Genomic DNA, 14868 nt, shown 5'->3' with positions numbered 1-14868 from the left:
CCTCTTCCACCACAAAATTCATGTTGAAGACCAGGATGGAGTTCTTGGCTCATGGTTTCAGCCTTACCTAGCCTAGACCTGGCTATTTGGGGAGCAAACCAACAGCAAGAGATGGAAGATATCTCTATCTCTATTTCCCCCAACTCTGCCTTCAAATAAATGAATATTTTAAAAACTAAATAAAAAACAAGCTGTTGAGAGGAAAAAATTAAATTGGTCAACATAGACTTCCCTTTTGTGTGCTGGTTTCCATTTAAAAGATGTCAATGAAATGAGAATTTGTAATAGTAGCAAATGATGGAGGTCAAATACCTTGATTAGGCCTATTGAATCATCACATTTTCTTCTAAATTATTTCCTTGGTAAGTAATGTTGCTACCTATAAGTAACGCCTGAGGCCACTCATCAACGTCGTTTTGCTTCTGTAGCTGTTATTGTAATAGTTGAAAGCAATGGCTCTGTTGTTAGTCTTGGTTCATATCCTAAGTGAATCACTATCTCTGATCTTCTGTGCAGGTTATTAGGTCTTCAAGTCATCTTTCTTAAAATGAGGAAGTATCTACCTTATGAAAAGGAAATTTATATAAAATGCCTAGAAAGTAAGAAGTTAAGTATTAGCTATTGAGATATTTTAGTGCATTGTTGATAAGAGACCAAAGGGTTGTCACATTGATGTGACAACAACAAGAACCCAACAAGAATATCAACATGAACTTCACTATGCTTATTTATATATTTGCCACAGCCTGTTTGACAATGCTGAAATTTTAAATATTTTAGCAGAAAACGGTAATGGAGTTAATTGCATAAAAGATGATATATACTCTTTAGGATAACTATTTAATAAAATAGCAATGGATAATATTGTAAATTTCATAATGAAATTTTTTATGGATAGTGGGTTTTCATGTTTGTTCATTAATGTATATGGAATGCTTCTGCATGTTTTGCATCCTGTGTTAATGGCAAAGCCAGGCCTTAAGTTTAGATGTCTTCTTCAGCATAACATCAAGATTTCCAACATAAATACATGAGGTATTCGAGGAAACTTTCTGCTGAGTAGTTCTTGTGAAGTCAGTTGGAATAAGATTTTATGTACATGAACATTAACAGGCAAATAGTATTAGGCTATTCCAGGTGTAAGAATTGTTCCTATATACTGTGAACGTGGGATTTCTTAATTGGAATTTAATATGCCTTCTATTTCAGTTTGGGTCTGAAAATAGATATATTTTGATTTAACGGCTTTGTATTTTACAGATCCGAGAGAAAGAGCTTATGGGTTTCAGCAAATCAGTAAATGAAGCACGTTCAAAGATGGATGTAGCCCAGTCAGAACTTGATATCTACCTCAGTGGTCATAATACCGCAGTATCTCAATTAAGTAAGGCCAAGGAAGCTCTGACTGCAGCTTCTGAGACTCTCAAAGAAAGGAAAACTGCAATAAGAGATATAGAGGCAAAACTTCCTCAAACTGAACGGGAATTAAAAGAGGTAAATCTTTGCTCTTCTGTATTTCAGCTAAACATTGTCAGCCTGAGTTGTATGTATATTTTTTTATTGCTTTTAACTTCAATATATAAAGTAACACATGTGTATTTTTTTTACTCGAACGAAGTTTGTGTTTCCCAAAATCTAAGTGTAGGCAGTATTTGTAAGCAGAAATGAAAAAACATATATGATGCATTGACAAATGTTGTTTTTCTGTTTTTTAATTAATTGATGTGATTTCTGTGCTAAGATTTATAAACTATTCAAGTTCAGTTCATCAGTGTCATCTTGTTTTGAATGAAGTAGGTCTAAGGAATTTCATGAACTTGTAATCTCCAAAGCCTCAATAGGCAGGATAGCAATGGAAAATCCTGTTTGAAAGGAAAGTATGCTGAAAAACAAATCTAACTATTTAGTGATTGCTCAGTATTTGGTCATGATGAAATTTCATAACCAAATGTGAATTAAATTACATGAGTGATCCCATCTTCCTGATGATTCAGTTTCTTTCTAGATAAATTATACTACACCTTTTAATTTATACTAGTGTAATGGATAACATCATTTAAGGCCAAGATATGGGGAATAATGCCAATTAGAAAAATTGACTGCTGATAGGTTGAAGATTGAGAAGCTGATTGTGGTACCTCTCCTGTTGGCAGCCTTACTTTTTTTTATAGCAATAAGACTGTTCCATCATCTTACCATCTTTGTCCCCTTCAAATCAGGATACACTGCTCCTAGAGGAGACTCATCCATATTTATCAAAAACAAAGCAGCATTTCTTGTTTCCTTTATTATTATAAAGTATCACATCAGACTGTATGCTATGATTGGGCATATTTAGGCTCTAATACTTAGGGATTTGTGTGTTTTTAGAAAGAGAAAGAACTTCAGAAACTCACACAAGAAGAAATAAACTTCAAAAGTCTGGTTCATGATCTTTTCCAAAAAGTTGAAGAAGCAAAGAGCTCATTAGCAATGAATCGAAGTAGGGGGAAAGTCCTTGATGCAATAATTCAAGAAAAGAAATCTGGCAGGATTCCAGGAATATATGGACGACTGGTAAAGTAGATTTATTTGAGAATGAATTGAATGTTTCTGAAAGACACATATAAATTATTTTCTTACCTTGACCTGAGCTGTAAATTGAGGGTCACTATACACGAAGTACATTCATTTTTGTCTGAAGTGACTTTTTTTAAAAAAGATTTATTTACTTGAAAGGCAGAGAGAGCCTCCATCTGCCAGTTCACTCCTAAAATGGCCACAAAGGCCAGGGCTAGGCCAGGCCAAAGCCACAAGCCCAGAACCCTGTCCAGATTTCCCACATGGGTGGCAGAAGCCCATGTACCTGGGCCATCCTCCACTGCTTTTCCAGGCACATTAGCAGGGAGCTGGATTGGAAGTGGAGCAGCCAGAATGCAAACCTGTGCTCAAAGCTCTAACGGGATGCTGGTATTGCAGGCAATAACTTAACTTGCTGCACCATAGTGCCAACCTCAGAACACTCATTTTAATCAAATTTTGCTTTTATGAATAGTTTGTTGTTTTAGTTTTGGTTAACAGTCATTGTATACATACTAGCAAAAAACTCTCATAGTGGCAAACAAATCTATAACTATCCTTTTTTGTAAAAATAAAAATTTTACATATTCTCAGTTTTATACCATTATACTTAAGGTTTTGACTATGGTTTAAAGAGGTGAACAAAGGAATATATATCTTCATATTAAGTGTTTCATGAAGTGACAATTTTTTTTTTTTTTTTTTTTGGACAGGCAGAGTGGATAGTGAGAGAGACAGAGAGAAAGGTCTTCCTTTTTGCCATTGGTTTACCTTTCAATGGCTGCTGCGGCCGGCGCATCTCGCTGATCAGGAGCCAGGTGCTTCTCCTGGTCTCCCATGCTGGTGCAGGGCCCAAGGACTTGGGCCATCCTCCACTGCCTTCCCGGGCCATAGCAGAGAGCTGGCCTGGAAGAGGGGCAACCGGGATAGAATCCGGCGCCCCACTGGGACTAGAACCCTGTGTGCCGGCGCCACAAGGCGGAGGATTAGCCTGTTAAGCCACGGCGCCGGCCGACAAATTCTTTCATTTTGTATTCTTTAAATATTGAAACTATATCTAAGCTTTGAAATATTGATTAAAAACTTCTGTAGTGATTGCCTCTGCAATCTTATATACCCTTGTAAATTTTAATTGCTATGTGTATATAGGATTTCAACTAAAAGTAACTAAAAATTTACTAAAAATGAATAGTAATGAAATTATCCTGTGCTTTTTTTTTTTTTTGCTTAAATCCTTCCTAATATGTTGATTTTTCTCCCATCTTAATTATTAGGGAGATTTAGGAGCCATTGATGAAAAATACGATGTTGCTATTTCATCCTGTTGTCATGCATTAGACTACATTGTTGTTGATTCTATTGATACAGCTCAAGAATGTGTAAACTTCCTAAAAAGACACAATATTGGAGTTGCAACCTTTATAGGTTTAGATAAGGTAAGTTTTTGTAACAAGCTACTTGTAGTTCAATTTTTAAAAGCCAAGTGTATGTTCCTTTTGATTTCTATAATACTCTGAATCCTGGATAGGTTTTTGAGAATTATTTTAGGGTTGAGGCTTTTGTGAAAAAGAATTCAGAAGTGCCTCTGTTAAAGAAACATACATTCCAGTGTTAGAATGACTGCCACTGTTTGAGTAACTTCATCATCAGTGACTACTTTTGAAACAAAACCTTCATGGAGGTACAATCCACATATGTTAAATTCAACATTTTAAAGTATACAGTTCAGTGAGTTTTAGTATATTTATTCACAAGGTTGTTCATCAATGATCACTATCTAGTTCAAGAATGTTTTCATTTTGTATAAATGAAATCATGTAGCTTTTTATGTATAGCTACATTTACTTAGGTTTTCAGGTTCATCCATGTTGTAGCATGGATCAGTCCTTCATTTTTTATTGCCAAATGATACTAGTATACTATATTCTATTTGTTAATTAGTTGATGGACATTTGGGTCATTTCTACTTGTTGGTGGCTTCAGCAGTAACACTATGAATGTTCATTTACAAGTTATTGTGTGAACATATATTTTCAGTTCTGTAATATATTTGTAGAAATGGAATTACTAAGTCTAATGGTAATTCTGCTTGACTGTTAAAGAACTACTAAACTATTTCCACAGTAGCTATACCATTTCCCACCAGCATATATAAAGGTTTAAGTTTCTTTTTTTTTTTTTTTTTTGACAGGCAGAGTGGACAGTAAGAGAGAGAAAGGTCTTCCTTTTGCCGTTGGTTCACCCTCCAATGGCCGCTGTGGCTGGTGATCCAATGGCGCTGATCCAATGGCAGGAGCCAGGTGCTTCTCCTGGTCTCCCATAGGGTGCAGGGCCCAAGCACTTGGGCCATCCTCCACTGCACTCCCGGGCCACAGCAGAGAGCTGGCCTGGAAGAGGAGCAGCTGGGACAGAATCCGGCACTCTGACCAGGACTAGAATCCGGTGTGCGGGCACCGCAGGTGGAGGATTAGCCTATTGAGCTGCAGTGCCAGCCAAGGTTTCAGTTTGCTGACATCCACACCAACACTTATTATACATTGTTTTTTATTACATTCATTTTAGTGGATACAAAGTGGTATTTGAGGTTTAAGTTCCTTTTATCTCCTTACCTCTGATTGATTTTGTTTGGAGTGTCTATCTAAAAAAACTTATACAGCATAACAATGATACACTTCTTATTTTCCTCACAAAGTTTTAGCTTCTATATTTAGGTCTGTAATGCATTTTGATAATTTATATGTTGTATAAAGTAGGAATCTAAAGTGACTCTTCTGTTGTCCCAGCACCATCGGTTAAACTGAGCACACTTTCTATATTGAATTTTCTTGACACTCTAAGGAAACTAACCATAAACCTAGGGTTTATTTCTGCACACTAAGTTTTTTTGTCTTTGCACACTGTCTTCATTACTGCAGCTTTGTAGTAAGTTTGGAAATCAAGGTGTATGACTCCTCTGATTTTGTTCTTTAACAATATAATTTTGGCTAATCTAAATTTCTTGCATTTCCATGGGAATTTTAATATAAACTGATGAATTTCTGTGGAAAAGGGAAAAAAGTAGTTTTATATTGAATCTTTAGATCAATTTTGGTAGTATTGCCATCTTAATATTCAGTCTTCTAATAAACATGTCTATTTAAATTAATCTTGTAACCTTTAGTGTGGTCGTCTTTTGTTAAATTTTTCCTATTTTTTTTAGGTTTTTAATTTTGTGAATGAAATTCTTTTTTTGACAGAGTGGACAGAGAGAGAGACAGAGAGAAAGGTCTTCCTTTTTTGCCATTGGTTTACCCTCCAATGGCTGCCCTAGACGGCGCACCGCGCTGATCCAAAGGCAAGAGCCAGGTGCTTCTCCTGGTCTCCCATAGGGTGCAGGGCCCAAGCACTTGGGCCATCCTCCACTGCACTCCCGGGCCACAGCAGAGAGCTGGCCTGGAAGAGGGGCAACCATGACAGAATCCGGCACCCGGACCGGGACTAGAACCCGGTGTGCTGGCACCGCAAGGCAGAGGATTAGTCTATTGAGCCATGGCCCCAGCCCTGAAATTCTTCAGGTTATTCATTGCAAATATATAACTGTACAATTATGTTTTGTATCCTGCATTTTTAAAAAATTTTTTAAAGATTTTAAAGAGGTAGAGACAGCGAGAGATGGGGATCTTCCATCCACTGATTCATTCCCCAAATGGCTGTAATAGCCAGAGCTGAGAGCTGATCCAAAGCCAGAATCCATGAGCTTCTTCCGGGTCTTCTATTGGGGTGCAGGGGTCCCAGGACTTAGACCATTTTCCACTGTTTTCCCAGGTGCATTAGTTATAGTAGAGAGCCGGATTAGAGCAGTTCTGACTCAAACCAGTGCCCATGTGGGATGCCAGCACTGAAAGCCAGGGCTCTAACCCACTGCACCCCAGCACTGGCCCCTATATCTTGCATTCATGCTAGAACTTGTTTATTAGTGTTAATAATTGTTTGTATGTTGATTCCTTAGGGTTTTATATGTAAAAGTCATATTTAGAAATATGTTCTTCATGTTTATGTATTTTTACTTTTAGATGGCAGTGTGGGCAAAAAAAATGAATAAAATTCAAACTCCTGAAAATACTCCTCGATTATTTGATTTAGTCAAAGTAAAAGATGAGGAAATTCGCCAAGCTTTTTACTTTGCTTTACGGGATACCTTGGTAACTGACAACTTGGATCAAGCTACAAGAGTAGCATACCAGAAAGATAGAAGATGGAGAGTGGTAACTTTACAAGGACAAATCATAGAGCAGTCAGGTAATAATGCAGGTTTTTGTTTGTTTTCCCTGCCACTGAGTTTATTTGATCTTACTGGGGAAGACATGTAAGGCTGACTTCTCTTCCTTGTTCCCCAGGTACTATGACTGGTGGTGGAAGCAGAGTAATGAAAGGAAGAATGGGTTCATCGGTTGTCGTTGAAATCTCTGAAGAAGAGGTTGGTGTATATAAAATTGTAGTCCATACTTTGGAAAAAAAAAAAAAAAAAGCTACTGAGATGGAACATATGTTCTGCTAAATTTCAGCTATTTTAAGAAGATTGTACTCAAATTTTAAATAATTTTATGAATGACGGTGGAATTTTTATGTAAAATTCTTTGAAGTCCTAAAAATATAGCATTAGTTAGAAAATAGTGTTCAAGGCCGGCGACTGGAGCCAGCATCCCATATGGGCACTGGTACAAGTCCCAGCTGTTCCAATTCCCGTCCAGCTCCCTGCTGATGGCCTGGGAAAGCAGTGGGAGATAGCGCAAATAAATGCTTAACTTCCTGCACCCACAGGGGGGACAGGGAAGAAGCTTCTGATTCAGAAAGGCACAGTTCCAACTATTGCAGTCATTTGGGTAGTGAGTCAGCAGATGGAAGATCTCTCAGTCTCAATCTCCCTTTTTTTTTTTTTTTTTTTTTTTTTTTTTGACAGGCAGAGTGGACAGTGAGAGAATTCCTGGGAATTCTGGCCAGCAGGGAGCTGGATGGGAATTGGAACAGCTGGGACTTGTACCAGTGCCCATATTGGATGCTGGCTCCAGTCGCCGGCCTTGAACACTATTTTCTAACTAATGCTATGTTTTTAGGACTTCAAAGAATTTTACATAAAAATTCCACCGTCATTCATAAAATTATTTAAAATTTGAGTACAATCTTCTTAAAATAGCTGAAATTTGGCAGAACATATGTTCCATCTCAGTAGTTTTTTTTTTTTTTCCAAAGTATGGAGAGAAAGATCTTCCTTTACTATTGTTTCACCCTCCAATGGCTGCTGCGGCCGGCGCGCTGCAGCCGGCGCACCGTGCTGATCTGAAGCCAGGAGCCAGGTGCTTCTCCTGGTCTCCCATGCGGGTGTAGGACCCAAAGACTTGGGCCAAGCTCCACTGCACTCCTGGGCCACAGCAGAGAGCTGGCCTGGAAGAGGGGCAACCGGGACACAATCCTGACTGGGACTGGAACCCCATGTGCCGGCGCCGCAGGCGGAGGATTAGTCTACTGAGCCATGGCGCCAGCCAAAATAAACCTTTTTTTAAAAAAGGAAAATAAATGTTCAACATGCTTTTTAAATTAGTTAAATTTGGATTTGGATTCTACAGATATTTTATAATTATTCATTTACTGTTTAATATTGTTTTTCACATAATTCCATTACATTATTTTTCTAGTACAAATCCTTTAATGTTTAAGTATAGCAGAGTTGATGCATATTTCCAAATTTTATTTTAAACAATTTTATTTCTACTTTGTATTCCTACAAGGACTGTGTGAGAATGTAAGTGTAATACATGCTACATGTAATTTTATTTTGCTACTTTAAATCTGGCAGCACAGATTTATTTATACACCAGCATCACCACAAATATGAGTGATGCATTGTGCTATATAATGTTAGGAGAGCTAAAAGGTCACTAAGCCATAGGGCTCTTTGAACTTCGTTGTATTCTTAAGGGATTACCATCAACCCTGTATTTGCAGTCTGTCATTGACCAAAATGTCATTATGTACCACATAACTATATCTATTTCTTAAAATCACGTTCTCAGATATTCTGAATTCTTTTTTCCAAAGTAATATGCCTTGATTTTTTCCTGTATTTTGAAATAGTTTATATCCTTCCACTCAAATGTTTGAATGCTATATCTTCACTGAAATAAGTGACAGTGCAACACTTAAAGTTGTCTTTCCATCTGAGTATATATGATACAGAAATTAGCTGACCATCTCCCAAGCCTTAGGGTTAGAGATTGGAGTTAGGTTGTTCGATTTCATTCTAGCTTGGGTTTCCTTCATTTATAAGTTGACTTTCATGTAAATCTGAAATGATTTTAGGAGAAATCTTACTCATTGGTACTTCCTTTGTAGGTAAATAAAATGGAATCACAGTTGCAGAGAGACTCTAAAAGAGCAATGCAAATCCAAGAACAAAAAGTACAGCTTGAAGAAGCAGTAGTTAAGTTACGGCATAGTGAACGAGAAATGAGAAACACACTAGAAAAGTTCACTGCAAGCATCCAGGTACTCCATGTGTATGTGTGTGTCCCTCCCCATACCTCTTAGCTGAAATTACTTAAATTCAGCAGCAGCTTAACAAAACTATTTTGAAAATATACATAACAATATATTTTAAAAGGGAAGAGGAAGGTGAATCTCTAGGTAGAAAGTTTATTTCTTGGTGATTTTGTTTCCCAAACTGCTAATGGAAAATGTCGTGCCACGGTGTTGCTCCAGGCATAGTTATTCCAGTCTGTTTGTACTTCGTGGAAATACAACTTCCCTTAGCACCCACATCACCCTTTATATTTATTCTCTTTTCAAAGTGGAGTGTTTTCCTTGACTATGAAAAAGCAGTGCATATCTACTAGTGCACTGTTTTGGGTGTGTGGCAGGGTTTTTATTCTTGTTCGTTTTCATTTGTTTTAAACTGCCCAGATTATCATCACCTTCAATTTTGATGAACAAAATTGTTTGTATGTTGCATATTTATAAATGTGGATAGATGTAAGAGTATTTCCAAAGGTTTGGAAATCGAATGAAAAGATTAGTTGGTTTAAAGCATTTGTTCCATAATACCAAATTATCCACAAAATGGGTTCTTGATCATGCACTACTAGCAACAAACACTGTTTTTTTTTTTTAACTGTTATTTAATAAATATAAATTTCCAAAGTACAGCTTTTGGATTACAGTGGCTTTTCCCCCCCAATAACTTCCCTGCCACCCACAATTACTGTTTTTAAACACTGGGTAGTGTTACTATTAAGTATATTATATGTTTGCCACCTTGTGCACTAAAGAAAATGGCATTTTAAGTTGTCTTTTCAGATTATGATCACATTTATCTTTATATAGTTACAGATTTATGTACATGTGATTTATCAGGTATTCTTTAGCAAATAATTCTTATTGCTATGTGCCAGTCTGTTATCCTTCATTTGCATCCCCCAACACCTTGTCCATTCATTTTCCACTCCTCTGTGCTCTAGAAAGCAGACACCTGTATCATCATTGGCTTTCTCTCTGGCTTCTAGTTGAGTGCAGCAAATGGGAGGTACCATCAGGATTTGGGGGCTAGGAGCTCAGGAAAGAGAGGTCTGTCTTCCCTACTTTTTCCTTGCTTCATACCAAAGGTAGGGCAGTAGCCATATCCCACACCTGTAGCTTCTGTTGGGCAGAATATCCCAGCTGTTAACTTAATTTGTTCCAGTTATAGTATTTCATCACTCTGCCACTTCTGGCCTAGACCCATAACAGCTTCCTGCCATTAGGAGTCCCTGGGTGCCTTTGAAATCTGTGTTCCTTCAACTTTCTCTGTACCTCTATAATCCCACTATTAAATTTATTTGTTCTGATTGTGGCTTCTGTTTCTTACCATAAATATCATATACAAGTTTTTGTATAAACCTGAGTTTTCAGTTCTTTTGGTATATGCCTAAGAGTAGAACTGTTGAACCACATGGTAGCTCTCCTTTTTTTGAGGAACTGCCAAACTTTTCCGTAGTAGTTATACATTACACTCCACAGCAGTGTATGAGGGTTATCTAATTTCTCAGCTTCTCACACTTTTTTTTTTAATGATGGCCTTCCTACTGGGGAGCATGTGGTATATCTTTTTTCTGGAGTTCACATTTCTTTAATTTGCCATTTGAATCTTTTTTTTTTTAATATTTATTTATTTGAGAGGCAGAGTTACGGGGGGGGGGGGGGGTTCTTCCATCCACTGGTTCACTCTCCAAATGGCCACAACTTCTGGAGCTGAGCATTCTGGAGCCAGGAGCTTCCTCTGGTTCTCCCACATGGGAGCAGGGGCCCAAGGACTTGAGCCATCTGCTGCTGCTTTCCCAGACCAGAGCAGAGTGCTGGATTGGAAGAGGGGCAGCCAGAACTTGAACCGGCACCCATTTGGGATGCTAGTGCTACAGGCAGAAACTTAGCCCACTACACCACAGCACCGGCCCCAAAATGTCATAATTTTTTTACTACTTTTTCTGTACATTTTTATTGGGTTGTCTTATTTTTTGTTTTTGATATTTGTGAGTTCTTTGTATATTCTGTGTTACTAGGCCATTTTTTTAGATTTTTTTATATCTATTTGATCCATTTTTTAGTTAATTTTGTATGTGCTATATAGGTACCTAGTTGTATTTGCATCACTTTGTTAGACTGTTCTTTCTCCACTGGAATCCCTTTGATGCTTAATGTTGATTGAATTGTGTACCACACCCTCTGCCACTCCAAAGATATGTTGAAAATTTGGCTGTTGCAGATATAATTAAGATGAAATAATACTGGGGTTGGATGGGCTTCTAACCCAGGATGGCTGGTGTCCCTAAAAGATAACCATGTGAAGACATTACCATGTGATTAAGAAGATACTGTAATCAATGAAGTTGCAAATCAAGGAATGCTGTAGTTAGCCAGGGACACTACGAGCTGCAAGAGGATATTTTTACATACTCATGGCTCACTGAAACTTTGATTTCAGACTTATAATCCTCAAATATGACACAATACATTTCTGTTTTAAACCACATGGTCTTGCCACTGTATTAGTCCTAAGAAAAGTCTGTGAGAAAATGGGATTTAAAAGTAAGTTATTTTTGGTGTAAAAAAAAATTGAATCTGTGCAGTTTTTTCAGAATCAACATTTTCCATGAACTTTTTTTTTTTTTTTTTTTTTTTTTTTAGCACCTGAGCTTATACACTATTTGATGTTGGTTGCTACTTTCATTGTATTTATTGTTTTGTGTTTCCTACTCTTTTCTTGTTATTATTTGCCTTTTCCTTAAATGTTTTTAGTACCCTGTTTTAAAATTCAAGATTTTAATGCAAATGTTATTGTTACTAACTTTAAATACTGACCTTAAATGTTTAAACATTTCTGTAGCGATTATCAGAGCAAGAAGAATATCTAAATGTCCAAGTTAAAGAACTTGAAGCTAATGTACTTGCTACAGCCCCTGACAAAAAAAAGCAGAAATTGCTTGAAGAAAATGTTAGTGTGTTTAAAAGAGGTATGTGTAAAAATGTATTTTTTCTAATTGTCAAGCAGAAGTATTGGAAGTTTGCAGTGTTTAAGGTAGCAATTTATAATTGCATAAATATATTTTGTGCAAGTCATTGTACTGACTTTTATGCTTCTGTTAATTCTCATAAGCCTATAAAGTCTTTACTAATCATAGCTTAATTTGACAAACAAGGAAACTGGGGCATGGAGTGGTTTATATAATTTACCTAAGGTCACACAGCCTGTAGCAGTATAGAAATAGGTAATTCAAGATAGAAATATTCTGACTCTAGAACACATTCTGGTTTTTCGTTTTTGGTTTTGTTTTGTTTTAAGATTGCCTATTTGAAGGGCAGAATTACAGAGAGGTAGAGGCACAAGCAGAGAGAGAAATCTTCTGTCTGCTGGTTCACTCACTCCCCAAATGGCCACAGTAGCCGGGACTGTGCCAGACCGAGGCCAGGAGCCCAGAACTTCTTCCAGGTCTCCCACATAGGTGCAGGGGCCCAAGCACTTGGGGCATCTTCCACTGCTTTCCGAGGCACATCAGCAGGGAGCTGGACCAGAAGTGAAGCAACCAGGACTCAACCAGCGCCCCTATGGGATGTGCAGACACCACAGGCCATGGCTTAACCTGGTATTCCACAGCACCGGTCCCTGGTACCCATTCTCTTAGTCCTCCCTAATCCTCACAAGAAATCTTCAGGTAGAAGTTATTTGTAGGTGCAAAAAAAACTGAGAACTTGGAGAAACTAGACCACTCAGAAAATAAATGATATGAACATGAGGAAAAACAATACTTTCTAGAAAACAGACAAAACATTTTTTTCCTTCCAAGACTTTTCTTGTGCACTTATGCATGTAAGTGTTGTTCAAAAATAGACTCTTTATAGCAAGAAAGGCCCACAGGTAGAATTGGTTTTGTAGCTTTAATTGAAGTCTCCTGATCATGCACTGAGGCAACCCACTTCTCTTTTCCATATTAGTCCGATTAAATGTAGTTGTGGAGTTTACCATATAAGAGGAGATGTTAGGTTTTGTCAGATTCCCTTCAGGTTTAGAACCTCTTTGGTGCTGGCCCCAGCCAAAACAAAACAGTGAGCCCTCAGATGGCCAAAAAGCATGGAGTTAGGCCAAATGTGGGAACCAAGAACTAATTTCAGGTATCTCTCATGGATGGCAGGAAATTAATCACTTGAGCCAACACTGGTGCCTCCCAGGGTCTACAGTACTAGAAGCTGGTCTCAGGGTCCAGAGCTGGAAATCAAACCCAGGTACTCCAGTGTGGGACACAGGCATATTCATCGGTGTGTTGATAGGTTCAATGTCTTTAGACGTGGGTTTTCTGTTTGGGGGTTTTTGGTTTTTTGTTGCTGTTGTTTTTGTTAAATTAATTACTTGGAAAGATAGGGAGAGCTCCTATACACTGATTGACTAACAACCCAAATGCCTGCAGTGTCTGGGCCAGGCCAAAACCACAAGCCAGGAACTCAGTCTGAGTGATACATGGTGACAGAGAACCAACAACTTGAAACATCAGCTGCTGCCTCCCACAGTGCACATTAGCAGGAAATTAGGAACAGAGCCATAACTTGAACCCAGGCAACCCACTATAGTGTGTAAGCAACTTCTTAACCCCTACTCCAAACATAAGTATTCCAAATAGCTTGAGTTCCTCACCTTTTTCCTATCTTTCATTCTTCCTGTATTGTATGGTGATCAAGATTCAACTATGCGTGACAGTCCACTCTGGCGAGTATAAATAGGATTTATGCATGCATGTATTACCTAACATTGTATTAGAATGTTAACATAATTGTTGTGATAGCTAAGGAAAGAATCTCAAGATTGAACATTCAAGAATAATTTCCAGGGCCCGGGGCTGTGGCATAACAGGTTAAGCTGCTGCTTATGATGTTGACATCCCATATGGGTGCCATTTTGAATCCCAACTGCTCCACTTTGATCTAACTCCCTATTCATGGCCTTGGAAAGTAGCAGAAGATGGCCCAAGTGCTTGGGTCCCTGCAACCCACGTGGGAGACCTGGGAAAAGCTCCTGACTTCTGGCTTCAGCCTGGCCCAGCACCTACTGTTGTCACCATCTGAGGAGTGAACTAGCACACGGACGATCCCTCCCTCCCTCCCTCCAACTTCAAATAAATAAGTTTAAAAACTTTGAGAAGAGTGTCTTCTCAATTTTGAAAAGTAATCTCTCAAATTGGGAAGATAACCACCGCAACTACCAACAGCCCAAGCACTACATGTACTGTAATCCATACCATTAAAGTTAGTGCCACTGCCTATCAATACATATCAAGCTGTTGACACCAGAACTTTTAACTGCATCACAGAAAATCCATTTTTCTGTGTGACTGCCTGTGAGCAGAAACATACCCGATTTATCACTTATACCTTCCAATTTATGCATGTACTTTTGATTGAATGGACCAAAGTTATGCCTAGGTTCTAGCTACATAGGACTCTGGGGAAAGTGTTAGCTATGCCCTATTTATTTGAAAGGCAGAGTGAAAGAGAAGGAGAAACAGTTTCTATCCACTGGGTCCTTCTCCAAATGCCTGATATAGCTAGGGCTGAATCAGGTAGAAGGCAAGAATGAGGAACTCCACCTGGGTTTCTCACTTGGGTGGCAGGAGCCCACATAAATTGAAAGGGTCTTTGAAAAGAAACTTTGAGAGTGTGACATCATTGAGAAATAACTTCACAGCTGAGCCAGAGGATTTAACCGTTGTTATAACATTACTTACTTTGAAGTAAGGTGTTCTATTTTTGAAGGTA

General features: G+C 38.2%; 1 protein-coding gene across 2 annotated transcripts in view; it reads left to right on the top strand.

The window, feature by feature from the left end:
• SMC4 (structural maintenance of chromosomes 4) overlaps nt 1-14868 on the top strand; it is a 37782-nt gene that overhangs the window by 15391 nt on the left and 7523 nt on the right. For both annotated transcript variants that reach the window (XM_062212374.1, XM_062212365.1), the window contains exons 11-17: nt 1261-1494; nt 2371-2556; nt 3834-3995; nt 6612-6837; nt 6936-7015; nt 8929-9081; nt 11951-12077. In XM_062212374.1, the coding sequence (XP_062068358.1) occupies nt 1261-1494; nt 2371-2556; nt 3834-3995; nt 6612-6837; nt 6936-7015; nt 8929-9081; nt 11951-12077 (1168 nt within the window). The remainder of the gene's footprint in view (nt 1-1260; nt 1495-2370; nt 2557-3833; nt 3996-6611; nt 6838-6935; nt 7016-8928; nt 9082-11950; nt 12078-14868) is intronic.

This window comes from Lepus europaeus, chromosome 2 (assembly GCF_033115175.1).
Source record: "Lepus europaeus isolate LE1 chromosome 2, mLepTim1.pri, whole genome shotgun sequence".
Lineage (NCBI taxonomy): Eukaryota > Metazoa > Chordata > Mammalia > Lagomorpha > Leporidae > Lepus > Lepus europaeus.
The sequence above is the reverse complement of the archived record's forward strand: the minus strand, read 5'-3'. Positions and strand labels throughout refer to the sequence as shown.